Genomic DNA, 22,325 nt, shown 5'->3' on the forward strand with positions numbered 1-22,325 from the left:
TGTAGTAACTGTTCTTTCAAGATTAATCTCTTGAACGCCCTCCGGGGTACATTTGATGATACCCATCTTTTTGGAACCCGCTCTCGGGCCTCTGAGCACCGCTCATACTCGAGAGCACAGTGTCGCTCGTATTGCACTACTTCGAGCTGACGCGACCATCTTTTTCGTTGAGCGATCTGCCATGAGCAGATCCTTGAGGAAGAAGAAAATTTGGCTTATGAGCTTGAGTGGCAGAAGCAAACGAGGATCGCACACAGCGGCTGTGAACTGCACTATGTGTCGCTTGGTGTTGAGGCCCTCGCTGCGCATGCTGTCGCGCTTGCGCTGGCCGTCACCCGCCCTCTTATGGCCGCCGTCTCGCTAGCTGTGGCAGTGGTTCGATGTCCAAAGTCCAACGTATGCAAGGCGTTAGGCGCAACAGCGAGCCTCAACACCATGTCCCACTCCATCCATGGGCCGCGCGCACCTGCCTGACACCGCGATCATTGAGTATGAGCCTAACTAGATCCTCCGCCGTGACTATTTCTCGCTTTCACGTGCGATGCGACCCGCACCACGCGTTAGCCACTGTTGCGCTCCGCCTGCGACTCGCGTCGCACCGACAAGCTCAGCTGTCGCGTTTTCCAACGCGCCCCGCCTATCTATCGAGAGATTTGTACCCGCATCTGAAAATCAAGGTGATCACAGCGAGGATGACAATCGCTGGGGTGACGCCTGTGGGATAGAACTCCACGCATCTCGATTTTGCAGCCCCATCATGAAGCTCAGGGCCACAAATCGCTGCGCCGATGACCTCAAGACATCGTGCGGTCGCTACAGGCGCGAATTGGGGCGCTGAGAGTACGGTTACTCCACAAAAGAAGCTAGGCGGAGTTGTCAGAGTCGTCGCTGGTTCTGTTCAAACCACTGCCAGGGCCGAGGTTCCTGCGGCCGCTGCCGTGAGGAAGGTCTGAAAGTGCCAGGACCAGAGCTTGAAGTGTGACCAAAGACATTCTTAGCTTCCTGAGGTCGTCCATGCCGAGAGTGTTGTGCTTGTAGTCTGGAGGGGGCATCGTGCAACCGCCAGAAAAGGAGCGGGCATCGCCACGGCCGAAAGGCGGGCGTCCACCATGAGGCGGGTTGCGTACCTTCTCGAGCTCGGCGTGCTGCTTGCCAGCGCTGAATAAGTGCGGACAATAGGGCTGGGCGAAACGTTCGCCCATCGACAAGCTCGACAGCGCTGGAGACTCGTGCGCACTGGTGTGTATCTACGGCGGAGTAGACAGAGCGCGGAGACTATGAATGAATTTTTCATAAAGTTGTTGCGTTTTAAGGTGGATTGAGACGCCGACACAATATGTATGTACTACCTTGATGGATTTCAGCGGAGTAGTATTTCTAGCTAGCTAGAACGTAATCTGACAAGATGACCTTCTTACAGATTTACTGAAGCTTCTTCCGCTAAATTACCTCATTTTCTGGTGCTGATAGTGATTCTCTCAGTCTGAAGCAATACCTGAACTGATTTTACGGCCCCCGAGGGATCACCTGTGGTCCTTACATGACCCAGCGCATCCTGGACAGCACGCCTTGTTTTCTTGGACAGGCTGAGGAAAGTAATCGTCAGCGGGTGGTTGGCAATGAGTGGACGCCTGTCTTCCGACAAAATGTAGCTTAAAATATCACTGATGTCCATCGCATTCCGACTGGCCGACACTTTGTGTCTGAGCACTATCACAGCATATTCATCCGCTGCATAGCATTGTCTGCACAACTGTTGGCTTCGAACGTGGCATCCGCATCAAGGCGATCTACGATCTCCCATTCTTCGCCGCCGGTGCGCCAAACGCTCATATTTTTCCTAGTTTGTTCGATTATGGGTCACTAGCCAAGCCGTATTTGCACGCCTCGCACAGCTTTGCGTTGTTGTTTCTTGCTACTCGACCCAATACTCCGCCTCTTTCTTGCCAACTTGTGGAGATAACAGCACCGTGTGCCACTGGAGCTGGGCGTCGCATTCGGCCTCTCCGCATGGGCCTTCTTCAACGAATGGCAGTAAGGACGAGCAGTATGGCGCTGTTGGAGGGAAGGCGTAGTACGAAGGTGGAATGGACCGCGTCCGGGAAGAGCCTCTGGCCCTCAACGATAAGAAGTGTTGATTCGTACTTTCTGGTGGTCTCGGCATGATCAACTGCAGTCTTCCCAGCGATGGGAGCCGGAGATGGATTCAGGCTCACACGAATGGTCGAAGAGCTGCACTGGCGAGTTGGGGAGGCTGTGTGTTCTAGAAGCTGTGGAGATGGTCAGCAAACGCAGCGCTTGCGGAAAGAAAGGCTCACCGAGGGCTCGCTCCTGAAGACATGGAAATCTGGCATTTTGAGGGGTTAAGAGGCCCAGGTGGGGGGCCTGTCTTAGCTTCGCTGTTGGCGCCGGTTTGGCGGTGACTTTTTCCCGAAGCCGCGCTGCATGAGTCTGGGTTTCGCGTGACGTCAGCGTCTGCTGAGACGGACCCCGGCTGCTGGCGAAGCGGCGGGTCGACTGGCCCTCTACCAAAATGACCGCCAGCACCCCATCCCTTGTCGCGGCATTAAACTGCATGCTATTGACTCGCATGACACCAAAGGTCGAGTTTGCGCGATTACAGCAACTGGTACGCGCAAAAAGTCCCCTTCTACATGATTTTCGAGCTAACTTCACCGTCTCCTTCGTCCTGCTCAGCACTGCGCTCACCCCATCGTCTTTTTTAGACACTATTGGGCAGCTAACCCAAAGGACGAACAAGGTGCACGTCCCCGGTCGTTTCCTCTTCGGGTAGTTCGGCCCCGGCGCGCGACTCCTGACCATGAGTTGGGAGCAGACGAACGAGACTTGTCTCTCCCCTACGCTCCTAGCCCCGCTGACTTGCGGTCTCTGAACAGTTCACTGCTTTGTCGATCATGATGGTCGTGTTTCATGCCTCCCGACTGACGGAACCGCATCGTCCCTCATTTCCAGCAACGCCACACTTGACCAAGCTTCCATGCGCTTTTCGCAGCCTCAGCTTGCCGCAAAACACTCCCGCCCTCTTCCTCGACCACCGGATTGATCCTCTCAGCATGCTGTCTCCGCCAAACCTCCAGTGTCCCTACATATTATCCACCGGTTTGATCACTGCTGCAGAGGCTGGATTTGGCAGATGCTTCAACTCCTTCTGGAACTTTCAAGATGGATGCCCAAACGCAACGTGCATTTGTTGCCCCCTAGACAAAAAGTGTGAATAACCGCCCTGTGCCCCACCAGAGTAGCTTCTGGGTGGAATGTTTCGCAGGTAGAGAGTAGGCTTGACCTGAAAATCCAAGCGATACTATGCTAACCTACCTCTAAGGTCTTTGAATTCAGCTCTGCTATCTTCTCTCCAAACCCCTCAAAAGTTTCACGACATGACCCTTGGCCATTCCGCCCGCATCAAAAAACTACGACATGGATGGACAAAGGTACCAGCACACTGGTGGCGAGGGGAGCGAGCACGGCTATGCGGCCAACGAGGATGGTAGTCAAAGAGTAGATTTCACTCTGCACGTCCAATCAAGGTCCTTTCCTACTTAGGCTGGGGCCTGTCGTACGGCTACGCGAGAGCGGCACGTCTACTCAATGACGGCTAGATCATGCCTCTTTGCCCTTTGAGCTTCTCACGGTTTCCAATACAACACGGGAATTTCCCGCGCCATGAAAGAGCTAGAAAGCTTCGTGTATTGTCGCTCGGCGTTGTTGCGATACGATCGGATCAAACTGCTTGTCAAACAATGCCCTACATCAAACCGGGCCCACTCATGCGCTACTGGAACCCAGTAACTGACAGCTACCCTTTCAGGAATGGCACGATCCGCCGGAACCCCTGTTCCAGACATGGATGCGCTAAAGTGTAGCCGTCCGCGTGTCGCTGGTACCCTCTCCCTCCAAGCCTACTTTGCATCGCTATTCCAAAAACATTGACGACTTCCACAGGCAAACCAAATGCCACTCAAGTGGTGAAAACCGTTTTTATCACGAAGACTACGTACTTCTCAAATCGGGCGCGCATACAGAACAAGAAAAGAGAGATTCGTAACAATGCCAGCGGGGAAACTGTTGCTCAATTGTGACGCCCGTATTGACGATAGCAAGTTCCTTTCCCTGCCATGGACCTCTTGCCAAGGCTTCAAGAACTCGAGAGTGTGGGGACAAAGGACAGACGGAGTGGTGATTACAAATAGTATATTGTGATGTCTTCTGTGCCGCTGGCACGCATCTCCAACTGACGACTGGGAGGAAGCGGTACGCGGACTTATGGGCATATAAAGAACGAGAAAGGCGCTTCCAGGATGAAGTGCAGAGTCGCTGGCCCCTGGCTGGTGAGGAGTACATGAGGTGCTGCTTTCACAAGACTCGTTTCAAGCGCATTTCGAGCCTCCCTTCACGAAAGTAATACCCATCGTGCAGAGGGTTCACGCGTTGCTAAAAGACGCATGTGAGTCCTTCATCATGCCTAGTGAATGACTCGAGAAACATCGTTCCCATTTGCTGTAGTTGAGCAATACTCTCTAGCACCCAAAGTGTTGTAGATGGTCATGTTTGCAAGAGCAACAGCGTCAGCCTGGCGGTGTCCACACCTTCGCCATCCAGGACCATGGACCCACAATGTCGTCAGTCCTGCCCTTGAAGTGGGCAGAGCTGGCCACTGTAGCCGCTGCAAGCCGGGTGCCGGCTGCTTCCTAGCCTAGAAGGCACTACCCGCGCTTCTACCCCGCCCTTTAAAGCTCGCATTTCTCTCTCTCTCTCTCTCTATCTCCTCTTCTTCCACAACAAAATCACACCGTCCCCGTCAGGCTTTCGCCTCTCGCGTCGTTCCCTTTGGGCATTCTGCCCACCCGCCGATGCCGCGGCAGCTGTATGTCATCACTCCTATGTGCCAGTTCTCGAAGATTACACTGACTTTCTCCTCAGAGGAGGCCCTTCTTCCCGACGCCTGCCACTGCCGGCGGGGTGGCTGCCCAGGTATCTCAAGGGTATGTAGCCACTCCATTAGCGGTCGACTGATGCTCAACTAACTCTGATTCAAGGCACCATCCCGCCCCGAACCGTCCCCTCCCGATGAACTCGCTCCGCTGCAACCGCACGAAAGGATTGATGCTAGGAATGCCCAAGCAACTGTGGGACGAGAGTTGAAGAAGAACAATTGGTCGAATTCAGCAAGCATGGCACTTGCTACATCAAGGTGAAGCGCAACAAGGAGATGTCGATCGCCTTTATCTAATACCACGGAAAGGCCACCGCCGGTGTTGACACCATGAGATCGCATTCCATTTGCCTTCATGGCAAAGGGCTAGGGTGTTTTCCCAGCCAACATCCGTAAGTTTGGCCTCCGTCTTTCTCATCGTCTTCCCACGACAATTGTTGACACCTTTTCCAGATGCTGGCGGACACCTGCCTCCAGCCTTGGTTGGCCTTCGGGCCCGTGTAGAACTCCCGCGCCCAGAGCTACCTCGCCCCGGCCCCACGAGGCCGTTCACCGGTTTGACGCGCCCGAGGATGGCTCAACCGAACCTTGCTCCCCGTGGAGACGACAACAACGGAAGAGGCCCTTCAACGCCGAGGGCCAAGTACTACACGAACCCCCACCACGGCCCCAGCCGCTACAGCGGTTGGTTCGAGCATGTTCGAGGCACAACGTACGGAGTCTCCGACAAACGAACTCGTCGCCTTGTTCTGTCTCCTCCAGGGAGTACGTGTGGCCCCATGAGAGAGCTATTCCTCCGGAATTCGAAGGGGCCTACTCTGGGGGCCAAAGAGAATGGTTTTACCATGGGTCCGCCCCGTTATGAACGGCGCAGAGCACATCCCGGACAGGCACTGCTTTGGAGGGCTCGGCTGGCTGATTTTCTTTCTTCCCTGTATTTTAATTATCATCAATTAAAGACTCGTGGGTATATATATTCTTGCTCACCTTTACTTTAAAATCCTACCGCTTCAACATGCCTCCACGCCTCTACAAACATGTGTTCATTCTCATGCCCACTGGTTGAATACCGATATAAAGCCAAAGATTGAGTTTCCGCTCAATATCACGAGAGTGCTCATGTGGAGGGGTGGAAATATGATAAAGAACTCGAAAGGAAAAGTCCGCATCGTGAAATGTTTCCACTTGTGTATCAAACCCAGTATACTTTCCCTTGCACGCAAGCCATGCCACATTCTAAACGTTTCCCTATTCCCATCCTCGACTCATTCAAAAATCCCGTAATCAAGAAAACGCCTGACGTGACAAAGCGTATGAAGTACGACTGAGTTTGGAGGAGTTTGAAGTGAGAAATTACATGACGCGCGTCTAAGGCAGCGGAAAATATGACGCGAAAAAGCGCATGGCGAGTGGCCATAGGATTGTTCAGAATATTTTGCAGGATGTGGCTATATTTCGGCAAAGTGTGTGTCAAGTGTGCTGCATTTACGTCGCGAGGAAGCTTTTGGATGCGTCTCTTGATGCTTCTTCTGAGCGGGCCTCACACCATGTCCAGGGCATACACTATTCTGATTGGGACCTTTGATGACGCGTGGCAGAGGTGAAAGAGAATAAGCTTTGCCCAGATGTACGATTCCATGCCAAGAGTGACCGCAAAGCCCACTTGCTAGCGTGAACTTTTTTGCTTTCCGAGGGGTCTAGAGATAGGACTCTATGCCGGAAATGACCGTGAATCCCACTTGCCAACGATGATATTGTTGGTTTTAGATACTTAGGCCAGCCTGGTTGGGACTTTATGAACGGTGTCGGAGGTTCTAGGTCAGTGCTCGATCACCTCTATCTTGGCTATGCTGACCTCATTGAACGTGACGTGACTAATACCAGAGAAATATATGCCACAGTCGAGACCGACGGGGATTTTCAGGCAGTTATTGGTCATGTTGCGGTCAATTTCGGTTGTTCGGTAGCGAGCTGAACTTGCCTCAAGGAATTGGCTTGGTGCAATTATTTGCCTTTCACTTGGGGAGCCCATATCTTCACGTAATGGCCAGTACCCTAAAATCCCGCTCCATCCGCGTAGCTTCTTCTTCGTTTTGTTGCTGGGCAAGGTCATTTCGCTGCTGATGCAGATTTCGAAGGGTGATTGAATAGTCGATGTGGTCCCAGAAGTTTGGGCTTCACTCTCCATGCCAATGACGTATTTCCTCGGAGATTCGGTGGCTGATCAATTCAAACGTGTGGCACTAGTAGCCCGGGTTACACCTTGCATACAGATCAACTACTTCGCTGGAGACCTCACGCAGATAAAACCGTTTTTAGCTTCTCAATAGCCACCTGCCTTTCCGTGCTGGCAACTTTTGACTGCATAGCCTTTGACCTCGTAATGACCAAGAAGACGAAATGCTTTTGGTAGTGTATCACAATGACGATTTTGTAGCATAGATGGGGTGGACGTCGAGAGAAACTCTCAAACAGCCCACCTTTGTAGGCTACATGGATCAAGGAACAACAAAGAGCACAACAGATATTTACAGCGAGTCACTGAAGAGTTGATTCGCCGACACTAATGTATTATCTATATACATCTACTGAAGATGTGTAGCGTGACCCATATTGTGACTAAGCACAGTAAGGGTTGATTAGCGGAGGAGGTCCTCATTGAGTGATATTTGGTGCCGGTCAACTGGTATGAGGCGAACAGTTACAACCGGGCACTTTGTTCTCAAGGTAATGCGTGATCCTTCAGCATGAGATAAACCCAGAGGCTGGAGCGTGTCAGGAGAATGCGGAGCACACGAAGAGTGTGCGGAGCAGCGTTGTGAGGCATCCTTCAGCATGAAGTGAATTCAGAGGCTGGAGCGGGCCAAGAGCGTGAGAAGAAGTTTGGGGAATCCTTCAGGATGGAACAAATTCGGAGGCGAGAGCTGATCCCACAGCCCGTGAGATTAGACTTAGAGACTGTAGCCGGCCGAGAGCGTGCCGAGTGAAGACTTGAGGCGTCCTCCAGCATGGAAATAACCCAGAGGCTGAAGCTAATCATTTAGCGGGAAAGAATTTTAGCGGCTGGAGTTGGTCCTCCAGCACGAGAAATACTCAGATGCTGAAGCTACTCCAAGGAGTTTCTTAACCACGCTTGGGTCTGTAGCGTTCCTGGCCATCATCATCTTCACGTGGCTGGCCCGAGCCTGAGCCGGCAAGTTGCGGTGGAGCCATGTCTTGATGTTCTCCGCTCGGCGGATGGAACGAAGCGTGTGAAGGTGAGGCGTTGCCTTGCGAATGGCGCGGTGGGGAAACCTGCCTCTGGCGAAAGGGAAGGACCCGTTGACTTTGTTGGTGAGCATTGTCGGGCTCCGACCATGGAGGGACATGCGTATTTGTATCCGCGGGTGGAGGTGTCCGTGGACGCCATTGTCGTTGACGGTCATGACCGGGTGCGGGTTGAGGAGGCACGCGTTGATGTAGCGGTGCGGCTTGCGTTTGGCCATGGTCGGAGTGAGCTTGGTATGCTATGGCTGGCGTATGTTGTTGCGGAACTTGGGATTGGTCAGGCTGTTGCTGTTGACCAAGCGGATTGCGGAAATCCTGTGGCGGCGGTCCGGGTGGATAATCGGTGGCCCATGCCTGCGGCAGCGGGGCGTTTTGATTGCGAATTTGCGCTCGAAGGCGTGCAATTTCTGCTTCTGCGTAATTTGTCTCTTGTTGCGACGACCAAAGGCGCCTGGCCATCTCTTCGGCGTGATTTCGCAAAGCGCCGTTTTCGCGTTCAAGGTTGTCAATCTTGCGATCACGGTCGTCAACCTTGGCTTTTAGGGTCTTGATCTCGTCTTGCGCGGTGTCAAGATCTTCGTGGGCTGCGTCGCGCTCTGCTCGCGTGTTTGAAAGGTCCTTTTCCTGACCCTCGATGATGCTTTTGTTGCGGTTGGTCTGGCCTACGTAGCCACCAGCGTGTCTTTTCCAGGAGGACGATGTTTGAAATTCAGGACAATACGTCCCAAAGTGCTCGAATTTCCCGCACGCCTCGCAAGCGCGTTCGCAATCGGCTGCTCGACCATTGCCATGACGCGGCTTCTTGCAGCGAAAGCAGGTTCCTTCGTATTTGGAGCGTCTGTTTCTAGCATCAGTATGTGAGAATGTGCTTGTAGAGCCTCTGAAGTACGTACCGGTCGGTAGACTTGTATGTCTTGCCGACGCGATAGCGTTCGTTGTAGTGGCCCATGCCGGAGCCACCCTTGTTGTGGTTTGGCGTCTTAGGCGGATCGCCGCCGCCAGAGGATGCGATAGTGGCCGAAGCCCGTGAGTCTGGATTGCCAGGTGGTAAGCGCGCCATCGCGGATAGTGCGTCGGGGTGGTGGCGCGGGTGAGGTTGTGGGGTGTAGAGAGGATGGAGCACCGCGCGCCCGCGACGCGACTATGAGCTGCCCAAGCGGTGCGCCCGGCAAGACGTCACTCACCCAGCACCCCATCACGTGCTCTGTATTTCTCTAAGCCTGACTCGTTGCTGCCGGCGCGTTTGCCGAAGCAGCCATTGCTTCAAGACCTCATGGCGCATGCTGCGCTGCGGCCGCAGCGCACTATATCACCCGCACCGTCCTCTAGGCAGCCTTTCATTCCCACTGTGAAATTCCCAGTACCTTGATGACCGCCACTTCACCTAACAAGCCCAAATGCCGGGGCTCATAATTTCTGGCTCTAGCGATGAACTAGGGCCAAGTGACAGGGGAATTGTTTGACGTCGGGCATGAGGTTCTCCACACTGATAGGCCGTCGCCGAATCCCCAATCCACACAGCGTCCCAGTTCATCTGACCCATGCCAGTGTCCAACGGAAACTGCCCAAGCAAGCCAGCATTGGGAAACCCGCCTAGTCCCGGTTCCACCCATACCAAACATCATTCCACCGGAGCCCCCAAACCCCACCCTCATCAACCACCTCAGTAGCCGCCGTGCCGCCATGCTGCTGCTACTGCCGCCGCCGCTGCTGCACCTGACCCGCCTCCATCGCGACGCCCTCCGCCATCTTCTTCTCTCTAAACCTCGCCACAATCCGCACCACCACCGGATCCCTCTGCCTCCTGCAGCAGCGCCTCCCCGCGCGGGCGCCACGCCTACAGCACCATGCGGGCGAGGATATCATACAATGGATTCGCATCGTCCGCCGTGGCCGGGGAGGCGGCGGCGGCGGCGAGGCGGCCATCTGCTACCTTGCCCAGCTGGCCCGCCAAGCCGGCTTGGATTTGTATGGTTGATGGCAAAGAGACTGTCAGTTTGCAAATTTTACATTTTTCTCCAGTTGAATGGCGACGGCTGGGCGAGTTTCCAGCGCACTGCTGTGTTGAAAAGCATGCAGCAACGGGTCGGGACGATCCTGACTGTTGCGGGTCATCTTCACGTCGGACCCAAAAGAAATGATCACCCGAAGCTTTCTCCATGGTAAATTATTCGGCATACGTGGGTAGTTGAAGTTATCGTCTAGACGTGGATGTTGAATTATCAAATGCACATCTCCGTCTGGATAGTAGCTTCAACCACCCATGCAGCGGAGCTTTAATGCTGATAGAAATTATCACGATGGCTCAGATCTTTCGGCACCCACTGTTACTTCGTGAAAGAGTGACCATGGACAATGAGGATGGGCCAGAAGCAGGAGGCTTAATACCTCAGGATGTCCGACGTCTTGATGCAGTCTGATGCAGTCTGAGGCTGTAGTAGAGCTCGAACGACCTTCAACGAAGCACCACCCACTACACCAAGTACGCACGCACACAAGTTTGCAGTAATCAAATACGTACATACATTTAGAGCCTCCCATGACTTTTTATAACTCTATACAACAAGATCCCTCCTCTTATCTTTCACACTCATGATCATGATCATCTCCGCATCCAACTGGGACTGAACGGCCCCCCTCGATCCATCTTACCAACAAGCCGCAGGAAATCTACAACTCATCATGACCCTTCTTCTCCTTCGCCGGCGCGACACCGACCTTCAAGTCCTTGCCATCCGGGAAAGTCATAATCTTGACGACCAAGCTGGTCCAGCCGGTGAAGTGCTGGGTGCGCTGGCCCTTGCCCGTCTCGGGGTTGTACTGCTCCCACGCGAAGCCCGTCTCCTTCCAGCTCTCGTAGACGGTCTCGACCAGGTTCTTGCGGAGCTCAGTGTACATCTTGGCGGCACGCTTCGCGTGCGGGCTAGTGGATTGGGCGGTTTCCTGGAAGAATGCGGGTCAGCAAGGTCTATTTCTACTCCGAAGACGTAGCGGACAAAGAATGGGGAAGAGGGAAAAGGGAAAAACGTACCAACAAGCGTGCAACCACCAGGTAGTTGATGCACATCCAGACAGGGCTCCTCCAGTAGTTCTCATCCGTGCCGTAGAGCTCGTCCTTCTTGCTCAAGCTCCTGATGCCGTAGGGGCTCCAGATCTCCTCCTCATCAGCCACAAGATCGAGAATGCTGCCAACCTTCTCCTCATCCGTGACAAGGCCGAGCACCCAAGGGAAGAGCGAGATGTATCCCTTGTGGCAGACGTGCACGCTCTCCTCGTAGTCATCGATAGTAGCATCGCAGTGGATCTTCTCCTCCTTGTTCCAGTGCAGGTCGTCGATGTTGTGGATAATGGCATTCTCGTACTTGGCGAACTCGGCCACATCGTCCTCCTCGCCGATGAAGGCGGCGATGTCCTTGATGTTGCGCGTCATCATGCCGACCCACGCAATCAGATCGACGTGGAGCTCGCCGGGGTGCGGCGGCTGGGCACGAGGGTAGTCGTCAAGGCCGGACGTCAGGATGTGGCGGGGAGTGCGGCCGCGCCAGCGGTAGCCCTCCTTGGAGCTAAAGGCCTCACGGTCATATGACTTGATGTCGCCGGCCTGGGTGCGGCGGAACCAGAAGTAGTGGCGCTTCAGCAGCGGGTAGAGATCGCGGAGATACTGGAGAGCGGCCTCGCGGTTCTTGAGGTACGTCGTGTACTGCTCGCCAGAAACGATGGGCTGCTGGGAGTCATCCGTGGGGGCCTGAGCCTGCAGCTTCTCGATGAAAGCAGAAACGATGAAGAACAGGGTGGGCGGGTTGGCGTAGTGAGGGTACTGGACCTGGAACTCCGGCGGAACCTTGCTACGGGCTTCCGCACCGAGAATCTGCTCGCGGGCAATCCAACCATCCTCATCCATCAGGTTGAACCAGCTCTTGATGATCTGAAGAGTGAGATCGACATCCCAATCAACAATCGGAATCAGGTGGAAGCCCTCGTCCCACAGGAAACCTCTCGGGAAGAAGGGCCTGGAGGGAATGCTGGTGAAAAGTTCATAGGGACCCTCGAGCTCGGGCTTGTTCCTGGCTTGAGCCTCGGCAGCCTCCTCCCAAAAGCCCTCATTCTCCTCCTCGTACTCCGGAGCATAGGAGCGGTCGACGCGGGAATCACCGTAGAAGTAGCCAATGCCACCAACAAGGTTGGAGAATAGCGACTTCGAGAACTCGTTGTACTTTTCGTTGTTGAAAGGAGCTTGGGGCTTCAAGACTTCATTGTAGCGCTTAGAGAAGGCAGTGGTGGTGGCTTCGATCTCCTGGGTCAAGTCCTCGGCTGGAATCAGGTCAGTACATGTACTACTGACGGCGAAGGAACGGCTTACAGGTGATAGGCTTCGGAGCAGACGCGGAAGAGAAGAGAACATCAAACTGTAATATGTCAGCATCCCAAATCCAGCCATTTCAAAACTCCACACTGACCTCGAAAGGACCCTCGAAAACCTTCTGCACGAAATGCAAGTTGCCCATACCCGGCTTATGCGCGATGGTGTAAACCATCTCGGGCGGAGGCATATTCTGCTCCTCTCCGAACTGAGCCACAAAAGCATCAACCGTCTGCTTGATAGCAGCAAACAGCACAGCCTTGATCTGCCACATGGCATTGTCGGGCAGCTGGGCGCTAGTGACGAACGTCTTATCCAGCGGCTTCTCGGCCCAAGCCTCGTGGCGCTCCTCGGGATGCTCTCCCTTGCCCTTGGTGACCTTGATCGTGTAGGCACCGAGGCCCTGGCTCTGGCCCTGGATCTCGACGTCGCCATCGCGGCCCAGGCCCTCTTCGTCGGCGGCTTCGGTGGGCACCTCGAGGCTGCCGAGGCCCTCGAGCGTGGCGTAGAAGACGACGGTCGACTTGAGGTTGTCCGGGGCGTCATCGCGCGGGTTGCCCTTGACGCGGAGGCCCCAGCTGCCGCCGTGCTCGCCGCCGGGCACCTTGACGAACTCGGTCGTGATGTCGATCTGGTTGCCGGCGTCGTGGATCGTCTGCTTGCCGCCGGTGCGCGGGTCGTACTCGTCCCAGCCGTAGCCGGCCATGCCTTCGTGCTGCTCGCATGTGTGGCGGAAGTCTGGAAGGAAGTCATATCAGCCGGCCTGATCTTGTACTACGGTGGTAGCCTTCCCCGCTCTATCATTGCCAATTGAGGTAGAACAAGGTAGGCAAATGGAGGAAACGCACTGTCCTGAACCGTCCTGTAATCCTCCACCCTGCTCCATAGCAGACCAGCAGCCAAGCTCTTAGGGATACGCGGACGCACGCCAAAGTACAGGTTCGGCTTGTACGGGCCCCATAGCAAGCTCTCATTGGAGGCGCGCTCAATCTGCTGGACAACCTCGCTCCTCTCATCGCCTGACTCGGCGCGAGCACCGGCTGGGCTTAGCAGCAAGAAAGCAGCAACGGCGACGGCGAAGAAGCTGGTTGCGGCGGCGCTGAAGGAATTCTGGGCGACGCCGCCCCGTCGCCCGGCGGACGACGGTTTGAGTGGGCGCATGGTGGGTGAACAATCTCAATTGGCGGGTATTTTGGTCTCGATATCGGAGTGGTCGGCTCCTGGAAAAGAGGTTGTTGACGGAGACGACAGCTTGCGCGGCCCGAGGAGCGGTCGACGCGAAGTGGGAGACGTGGCGCCCTGACGCACGCCAGAGCTTCAGAGCTGCCCCGGCCACACTTCCGCACACCGCAAAAACCCGGCGATTTCCTCTGTCCGCCGACATAGAGAACACCACTTTGTGGACGGGCTTGAATCGGTGCAATGGTAGAAGGCATCCAATCAACGTCTTTCAGTCTTCCCAAAAGTCCTCGAAAAAGTATAGAAATGCTACAAGCTTTTAATTGGTATCAATGCCTTGCGGGCGCCGAGAATTCGCAGTTCCAAGCTTTCCGCCAGAACCCCATAAACTTTCCAATCCTTAACCATCGCAGCCAGGAAGGGCAATTTCCAGCTCCAAGAAAAAGAAATTAGAGCTAATCCCCACCAACGCCAATGCTATGCCATTGCCACCGCTGTCTATCCATCCATTCAGCCTAGGACGTTCTTTTCCCCATTCATACCCAACTATCTCGACGGGCTGAGGGGCCTGTTGAAACCACCAACACGGTTCATGTACTGCCTGTACTCCGTCTTCTTCTCCTTCCTGACGGCGTAATTCCTGTCGTTGCCGGGAACCTTGGTGTTGTGGGTGCTGCTGAAGCTCGAGAAGCCCATCAATCGCTCCATCTCCCTGGTTTCCGGGTCCACCGCACCGGCTCCTCCATCCACGTCCATATCATTGCCGTCCTTGTCACCATTTGTCATTCCACCAGCAACGGAAGTCCCAATTCGAGACTGTACCCGACGCGTCCACTCTCGCGAGCTGGGCTGCGTTCGGCCAGCCGTAGGTGGCAGCTCTGTAGCCGCAGCAGCAGCAGCGCCGCCCTTCTTCGCTCCGTTCGTTGTGGCTGCCGGGGGCGGTCCGCGTGGTCCCCTCGGGGGAGAGCGGCGGCGCACATTGCCATCACTCGGTCTCGGCGAGCGCGAGCGCGCGCGATCATCTGCACAAAGTTAAAACCGACACAGAAAAACGGGCTTGTTCAACGGACCTCTCCTTCTTCCACCCCTCTCCCTGCTGCCGCTCCTGTCTCTCCGTCCACCGCGCCTGTTGTGTCCGCCACCGCCCTCGTGGTCGCGGTCCCTCGGCGATCGCGACCGGTGACGCGCACCACCACCGCCGCCTCGTCGCGAATGTTGCTGCTTGCCGCGGTCGTCGTCGTCCCACATCTGCGCCGAGTCCGGGCGGCGCGAGCGCTTGGAGGCTGGCGGCTCAGGCATCTTTGCTGTGTATGTGCGTGTGTGCTCCTCCGCGCGGACGGTGTCCCTCTGTGATTGTGTGTGTGACAGAGGAAGGAAGGCGCGAGGATTCGGTCGATGAGCAGGCTGCGTCGTCGAGTTCGCGAAGTTTGAAGGCCCGAGTGACTGGGGATTTGGCCGCTGCGGGGAGGATTATCGAAAGGCGACGAGTAGGAAGAGATGGCGCGTGACTTCGGACGAGTCTGTGTGCGAGGGCGGGTGCGTTGGCCGGGCGGGCCTTTGAAGTTGGGGAGAGGATAGGACGAAGAGCTTCAGAAACGAATGAAGGCGGTCGGCGGGCCGCTGCGCACGGACCATCGCGCGCGACGATCGGGCTCTCTGCCTGAGGCATCCGTTTCGCCAGCTCATGCTGATGCCGCTCGATATTCGCAAATGACGTTCGAAGAAGCGGCGTCCCGCTAGACTTGGACAAAGTACTGATTCTAGATTTATAAGTGGCTCAAATCTCATCCTCCTCTTCGTCAAAATCATCCTCCACGCCCATATCATACAGAATCCGCCCTCCCTCTCCAGGTCCGCCATCTTCCCTCTGAGCATCGAAATATGGCAGCACCACGCCCTCCCTATCCCTCCTCTGCTTCTCCGTGAGGCCCAAGCTGAACGTCGTATCCATCTCATCCTGCGCATCACCCACCGCACCCGCCGCTCCAGGCACATGCCTATACAGCGGATGATCCTCCAACAGAATCACCGTCTCCCTCACCCCATTCGCCGGCTTCGCAGCAGCACTGGCGGTAGGCACGAAATACCACTCCCGCACCCCTCGCCCGGACTTCCGCCTGTACTCCATCTCCACCACCACGCCCCTTCCCAACGCCGCCGCCGCCGCTGTGGCAGCAGCAGAATCCCCATCCTTGCGTGCGTGAGCAACAGCGCCCCACCCGTTCCGCCCCATCCCCGCTACCACGCCTTCAATCTCCTCCGCCAGCCCGAAGACCGGCGCCGCCACGCTGCGGTCCTGGGCGGCCTTGGCAGCGAGCACGTGTGGCAGTGCGTGCAGGGTGAGGAGAGTGGTGGCGATGTATCTGAGGAGCGTGAGGGGGTGGGGCGCGTAGAGATTGGCGTTGGCATGGGCGGGAAGGGGGATGTCGACGTGGTAGGTGGCGAGGAGAGAGGTGGATGGGGAGAGTAGGGAAGACAGGAATTGGGGGAGAGTGAGAGAGGTGCTGGGGTGCGAGGTTAGTGGGTGGAGGGTGTCGAGGATGAGAAGGGTTTCTGTGGCGGCGGTGGTTAGCCGTTGGCTCGGTGGGCAGAGGGTAGATCTTGAGGAGCATACTCTGGCGGGCGGTTGACTCGGCGGCGAGTTTGGAAAGCTCTTTTTGCAGGGAAGAGGGATCCTTTCTAGAGGCTGCGATGAAGACGTCGACGCCTTTGGGCTTCTTGAGCGTTTCGAAAGATACGAAGACTACGCGCGTTTTTGCAGCCTGGGGAATGTCAATTAGCGTATGTCCCAGAGAAAAGCGGGTGTGTAGTCTCACATTCGCTCGCCTGATGAACTCCCTCACCAAGCCCTTTCCAGACTGCTCCAACGAATCAAGGATCAAGGTGAATGGTGACGCATTTTCCCGACAATTAAGGAGCTTTGAGATGAGCAGGAGATTATGCGCGCGGCGGTGTTGCATCTGCTTCGCGGCCGACATGACTGAGGAACGGGCAAGACGGTCCCTAGTTAGACGTCCACGTTCGTCGAGAGCGATGACGAGTTTGGGCGCTGGCCGGAAGAAGTTCGGTGCAATTTTTTGGTGTTGAGGGGTGTCGTTTCGCCGGGTGCGTGCGATGATGTCAACCGCTTGGCGCTTGAGGCTCACCCAGAGCACAACTTCCAGCCTGGAATATAGACGATGTCTGAGGAAAGTGTCGATAGAAGTTAGGAGACCCTCTAACCAGCGCCAAAGGCTAGCGAAAATTGCAATTTCTATGTGATATCGACTGAGTCTATCATTCCAGCAATGATCACTTCTTGTGGAGTATCGCTCCATGATTTCTGTCGTGAACCATCCAAAACGCCAGTGGTAATGCAGACCATCCTCAACGCCTAACACTTATGCCCCTTCACATCCCTGCTGCCTAGCCCAGAAGACCTCACGAATCTCCCACGGCGAGCCAATATCCTGATTCTTGCGGAAGCATCGAATCTCCTTCCATGCATTTACCGGACGCCAGGTGCTAATGCGGCCGTCAGTCTCAATACACTTGTCAGCAAGCTGCTGTACACTGCTCAGCGGTTCCGTCTCGATATCTTCGCCCGCGCTCGCTGAGCTGAATTTGCGCTGGCCATCTGGGAAACGAAATGTGATCCGGTGGTCCTCGGTGATGGAAGTGATCTGCCGCGGAGTGAGCAAACAGCGATAAACCACCACAAGATACCGAAAGCTTACCGTGGCCTCCTTCTCAATCTTGATCGTATTCTTGCCCTTGCCAAAGCATCGCGTATACACCCAGACATCTCTGACCTCCCAGCAGCCCGCCTCGATGAGCGTCTCGAGCTTGACCTTACTACTCTCGCCCGCAATCACGTCGTAGCTCAGTTTCTGCTTCTGGCCCCAGAAAGCCTCCATCTCCCTCTCCTTCCACTCGTCAAACTCTCCGCGTGCCCGTTTCTCCATTGCCACCAGGCAGTCATGCTGCCAGTCGGGATCGAGGCGGCCTTCACTAAGGTCTTCCTGGAACAGGGAGATGTCGGCGCGGAAGGCATCGTTGCAGGCGAGCATCTGCTGTGGGATGTTGGGGAGGGAAGCAGTGGGGTCGGCGGGGTCCGGGGCAAGAGCCGGCGCATTAGGAAGCAAAGAGATGATTTTGGACTGCTGCGCTGGGCTGAGCGAAGTCCAGGCGCGAGGATCTTTGAGGATAGTCTACAGCGTGTCAGTAGGGTGAAGTGAGCCGTAGCGTCCGGAAAACATACCGTGACATCGACCTTTGCCAATTTGGATTTCGGGTCCTGGAGAAGGTAGTCGGGCTTCCAGATACGGCTGTTTCCGCCACGCTTGGACTCGGATACCGAGGCGGGAGTCATTTTCTTAGAAGGAGGTGTTGGTGCAGGATCGAATTCGGCGTCGCTGTCCTCCTCTCGATAAGTTCTGCGAGTCGTGCGCCGACCGGATCGGCGTGTTGGTTCTGTTGGGGCGTCGGCCATGGCGGTATCTTGTGCGGAATCCTTCTCGACAATCGGAGGTGGGCTGTGTTTTCTTTTGTCACTTCCCGGTGATGGTGGAGGTGCAGGTTCTTCTTTGCTTTGCGTCGGCGCGGGTCTTTTGCGTGGTTGGTGCAAGACGAAAGGGTCAGAGCCAGTGGCAGCTTCTTCATTCGAAGGTTGGGTGACGTCGGTCATGACCACGTCGGGGTTCCCGTCACCGTCGGAAGGTGGTTTTACCTCGATAGCACCGTTCTCGACCGATCCATGCGCAGTATTTGGAGGTTCAACGGCAATAGTGTCATGGTCCAGCAGTCCTTCAGGCTTGCCGCCGGTCGCCGTGGGTTCTGTCGGGCGGTGTGGTGCAGCATCTCCGTTGTTCTCATTTCCAGCGTACAAATGGGCTTCTGAGCTCCTTCCGGGCACGTTTGATGGAGCGCCATCGCCTTCTCTCTGGTTCTGTGCTTCTTCTCTTTGATCCCTTCCGGCAGTGGGAGATTGCTCGGCGTCCTTGCTCGAGACGTTGCGTCCAGCCATGATATCCGCTTCTGGGAGAGCTGTCGCGTCTTCAACATCCATAACTACCAGCTCTTGCTTCCCACTCTCAGCTTGGTCGTCTTTTCGGGGTTGCAGATCCCCCTTGGCGTCCATGGCAGGCCCAGTAATGGCTGGAAGAATGACGTCACGTGTTTTTGTTGCTGATGGGTGAAATGCACAAGCACGACATGCAAAGTCTCAGCGAGACGTGTGCATTGCCCTTTGGCAACCCACAGTTAGCCAATTCTGGCCTTCGAGGCGATACTTTCGGCGGTTCCACCTATCCGTCCGCGGGATTCCTTATCGCTACAGCTGCGCGCTGATTCCTGGGAACATGAAAAGTTAGTTTTCTCAGATTGCAAGCGCCGATGGCGATCCTAAGATTCCATGGGTCGGAGTGTTTAGTGATGTGCGTCGGACGCGAGCTGCGGCGACGTGAAAGACGCGCCAAGCTTGTCAAACGCGCAGCTCTGCAAGCTCTCCATCCGCCGTCACCGTTCCTAAATCGTCCTGGCGGCTTCACAGCTTCACTTTTACCATTAACAAGGTGCAGGCAGACTCGGTAACCATGCGCGATAAATTTTTGACACGGCACGATTTGCAGGCAGCAGAAAGCGCACCCTGGTTGCTTGTGACGTTGCTCCATGGGAGAGGGATCCGAGCGTCACGCTGTCCTCTCCCGACCAACGACTTCTAACCATTGCGCCCGCGACGTTCCTCAACAATAAAAGCCACTTTCTACCTGTTCCTCGCCCGGCTGTTGACGCGCTCTTCAAGCCTCACCCAGCGCCAGCATGATCCGGTCCACGCAAATAGCGCGCCTAGACGGTGCGCCGCCCCCCGAAGGACACATGTCCACCACAAAGCTCCCCCGCCGATCTCCAGAACGCCGCCTCCTTGCGAACGCGCATACTGACTCAACGCAGGCCTGATTTTGGCCGCCTCCGTCGACGATGAACAGGTGCACCTCCCTCCTGTCCCCGCACTTCCGCGCCTCGCGCTAACTCGCCTACGCCGTCACAGTCGGAATCCGAGCTCGTCGAAATCAAGGGCAAGGTCAAGCAGATCCTCCGCCGGGTGAACCGCAACTCTGAGCCGCAGGCCAGCATTGAAGGCGGCCAATACACCATCCAGTATGCGCGCCCCACCCCACCCTCCAAGCCCCGACTGACCGCGCCTCCCCGCAGCTACCTCATCGACGATGCTCTTATCTTCCTCTGCATCTGCGACCGCTCTTACCCCCGAAAGCTTGCCTTTGTCTTCCTGTCCGACATCAAGCAGGAATTCACCACCACCTACCCCTCGCAACAGTACCTCGCCGCTACCTGCCGCCCTTATGCCTTCGTCGAGTTCGACACCTTCATCCAGCGAACCAAGAAGACGTACCAGGACAGCAGAGCCACCCAGAACTTGGACAAGCTGAACGATGAGCTGAAGGATGTCACCAAGGTCATGACAAAGAACATTGAGGATCTGCTCTACAGAGGAGACAGTCTGGAGCGCATGGGAGATATGAGCAGTCGGCTCCGCGAGGACAGCCGAAAATACCGCAAGGCAGCTGTCAGGATCAATTGGGAACTGTTGTTGCGCCAGGTACGACTGTTCAAGGCTGGTAAATTGTTGGAACCAGATTATGCTAACATGGTGGTAGTACGGTCCCGTCGGCGGCATCGCCTTCATCATGATCGTGTTTATTTGGTGGCGCTTCTTCTGAAAGAGTGCATAGCAAAGGCGTCGGTACGGCTGTTTCCTTTCCCTTCGATTACCCCTATGTTCATAATCTTAGGCTCCCCAACCCAGGGAGCACTTTCGAAATTCAGATCGGTTTCTGGCGAAAGCTGGCCTCTTCCTCACCTTTTATTGGACATTTGTTTCACAAAGTTTCGCCCGGAGCTCGGATATTCTTTCTACCTAACCTGAGAAAAGTTTCCAGTAATTGCCATGCTTTCGGGAGTCCATTCGATCCTGACAACCACTCCCTTGCAGCGTTGAGGCCTTCGGCTATTCTTCCATTGCATTCTTACTTTCAGTCTTCCTCCACCATTTGACACACTCCTGATCACCTTCCAACCTGTTTCTGCCTTTCTTGCTTCCATACCCCAGGTCTCCAAGCACATGATAGCTGCAAATGGCTCGGCCAAAGCTCGTTCTCAGCTTCAGTCCTCACGATACAAGTTCCCGGAGCCACCACCCTTTCCAATTACCCAGCACAAAGGGCGCTTTGTGTTACTAGCAGGTCGCTTAGCTCAGTTGGTTAGAGCGTGGTGCTAATATTGGCAATCCTCCCAGAGGACTAAGAGTTAACGCCAAGGTCGCGAGTTCGACCCTCGTAGTGACCAACCTGTTCTTCTTTTGTTTTGCCCGTCTGGTGTATCCCAGTCCATCCAGCAGCATCTGCTGGAACTGTTATGGCGGATGTGGTGGCTATTCCCTGTATGCATCATCGTGGGGTGCAGGAAGTGACTGCCTTGAAGTGCTTTTTTTTTCTTTTTTCGACTAGCCTCGGCTTCGGATGCGAGTCTCTTTTGCGGTTCTATTCTACAGTTACGGCGATATTGAACGCCGTCTTATCGAAAATCACCTTCAACCATTATCTCGTCTGGAAGCGTTATGCATGCTTGTTGTATTGGAGTACTCGTACACCCCAGGTATAGACATTGTCCATCTTCGGGCGTTGGATGTTGAAGAATGAGCATCCTCTGCAAAACCAGGACTCTTTGTGCTGCACTACACTTTACTTTTCGCTGGCGATCTTTTTTTCTTCTCTAGAGAAAAGACTTGGAAGAACGAAACACCCTCTCTTTCTCCTTACAATATAAATCCTTAAATTCTTCTTTAGCCCTGCTTCCCATGCAATGCTCAATTACTGTTACGACATCAGTCCCCTGTTATTAAGCCTTCATGTACAGGAGAAACAGCGATGAACTTGCGGAAAGATTTTAAGAGGTTAGCGCAAGGTCTCTTGCTTCAGCTGTTCAGCAAACCTGCTTTGGTCAGCTTTAGTCCATGGCTGGGATGACTATCTCCAGTGTGGACGCAGAAACGGAACGGTGTATGACAGTATGCCGCCCTAATGAACCAGCGCTAGACAGCCGTCCCCGCCACCATCGCCGTCGTCCCCGCTCTACAACCATTCTGATGCGTAGACTTTTGAGAAATTCCGCTGCAAAGATGCAAAGGTCCGCTTCCATACATTGCAACATTTCACTCTCTCGTTTGGTTCGGTAACCACATCCCCCACAGACACTACCGACGGGCATCCCGCTTCAACCCTGGGGGAATGCGCCAAGCTATTCCAAGTAGCACGAGGATCGTAATGATAGTTTGTTGCACAGGATGGGTATCTGCCTCGCATTCAATTGACATGTCTCGGATGTCTACATTCGAGCCCATGGTTTCATTGAGGACGATCATCATGTGGCAGGGTTTCCAAGCTTGTGGGGATGCAGGGATTCATTAGCCTTCATGTTAAGCGAGCAGGTAACAGACGCATGCTGGATCAGACAATATGCCCAACAAACGAAACGCGCAAGTATATACATTCTTGGCAGTCGTGAAAG

General features: G+C 55.1%; 6 protein-coding genes across 6 annotated transcripts; 1 reads left to right on the plus strand and 5 right to left on the minus strand.

Annotated features, from left to right (window-relative positions):
* Nucleotides 1-863: 863 nt before the first annotated feature.
* LTHEOB_12793 (Eukaryotic translation initiation factor subunit EIF) lies at nucleotides 864-1,202 on the minus strand (the record flags this gene model as incomplete). Its single annotated transcript, XM_035509699.1, has 1 exon — nucleotides 864-1,202. One exon carries the CDS (start codon nucleotides 1,200-1,202, stop codon nucleotides 864-866), a length of 339 nt encoding a protein of 112 aa, XP_035363805.1.
* A 6,808-nt stretch (nucleotides 1,203-8,010) lies between these two features.
* LTHEOB_12794 (Structural maintenance of chromosomes protein) lies at nucleotides 8,011-9,281 on the minus strand (the record flags this gene model as incomplete). The annotated part of the gene is made up of 3 exons (XM_035509700.1): nucleotides 8,011-8,424; nucleotides 8,489-9,059; nucleotides 9,115-9,281. 3 exons carry the CDS (start codon nucleotides 9,279-9,281, stop codon nucleotides 8,011-8,013), a joined length of 1,152 nt encoding a protein of 383 aa, XP_035363806.1.
* A 1,610-nt stretch (nucleotides 9,282-10,891) lies between these two features.
* LTHEOB_12795 (Glucosidase i) lies at nucleotides 10,892-13,742 on the minus strand (the record flags this gene model as incomplete). The annotated part of the gene is made up of 5 exons (XM_035509701.1): nucleotides 10,892-11,164; nucleotides 11,253-12,532; nucleotides 12,582-12,627; nucleotides 12,679-13,319; nucleotides 13,430-13,742. 5 exons carry the CDS (start codon nucleotides 13,740-13,742, stop codon nucleotides 10,892-10,894), a joined length of 2,553 nt encoding a protein of 850 aa, XP_035363807.1.
* A 564-nt stretch (nucleotides 13,743-14,306) lies between these two features.
* LTHEOB_12796 (U4 tri-snrnp-associated protein) lies at nucleotides 14,307-15,059 on the minus strand (the record flags this gene model as incomplete). The annotated part of the gene is made up of 2 exons (XM_035509702.1): nucleotides 14,307-14,782; nucleotides 14,831-15,059. The coding sequence occupies 2 exons, from the start codon at nucleotides 15,057-15,059 to the stop codon at nucleotides 14,307-14,309; spliced, it is 705 nt and encodes a 234-aa protein (XP_035363808.1).
* Nucleotides 15,060-15,537: 478 nt separating this feature from the next.
* On the minus strand, nucleotides 15,538-18,879 carry LTHEOB_12797 (Dynein heavy chain-like protein; the record flags this gene model as incomplete). The annotated part of the gene is made up of 6 exons (XM_035509703.1): nucleotides 15,538-16,313; nucleotides 16,375-16,522; nucleotides 16,577-16,740; nucleotides 17,185-17,422; nucleotides 17,477-17,950; nucleotides 18,001-18,879. The coding sequence occupies 6 exons, from the start codon at nucleotides 18,877-18,879 to the stop codon at nucleotides 15,538-15,540; spliced, it is 2,679 nt and encodes an 892-aa protein (XP_035363809.1).
* A 680-nt stretch (nucleotides 18,880-19,559) lies between these two features.
* LTHEOB_12798 (Synaptobrevin) lies at nucleotides 19,560-20,479 on the plus strand (the record flags this gene model as incomplete). Its single annotated transcript, XM_035509704.1, has 5 exons — nucleotides 19,560-19,593; nucleotides 19,692-19,726; nucleotides 19,789-19,898; nucleotides 19,953-20,358; nucleotides 20,417-20,479. 5 exons carry the CDS (start codon nucleotides 19,560-19,562, stop codon nucleotides 20,477-20,479), a joined length of 648 nt encoding a protein of 215 aa, XP_035363810.1.
* Between the last annotated feature and the right edge of the window lie 1,846 nt (nucleotides 20,480-22,325).

This window comes from Lasiodiplodia theobromae (assembly GCF_012971845.1).
Source record: "Lasiodiplodia theobromae strain AM2As chromosome Unknown scaffold_76, whole genome shotgun sequence".
Classification (NCBI taxonomy): domain Eukaryota; kingdom Fungi; phylum Ascomycota; class Dothideomycetes; order Botryosphaeriales; family Botryosphaeriaceae; genus Lasiodiplodia; species Lasiodiplodia theobromae.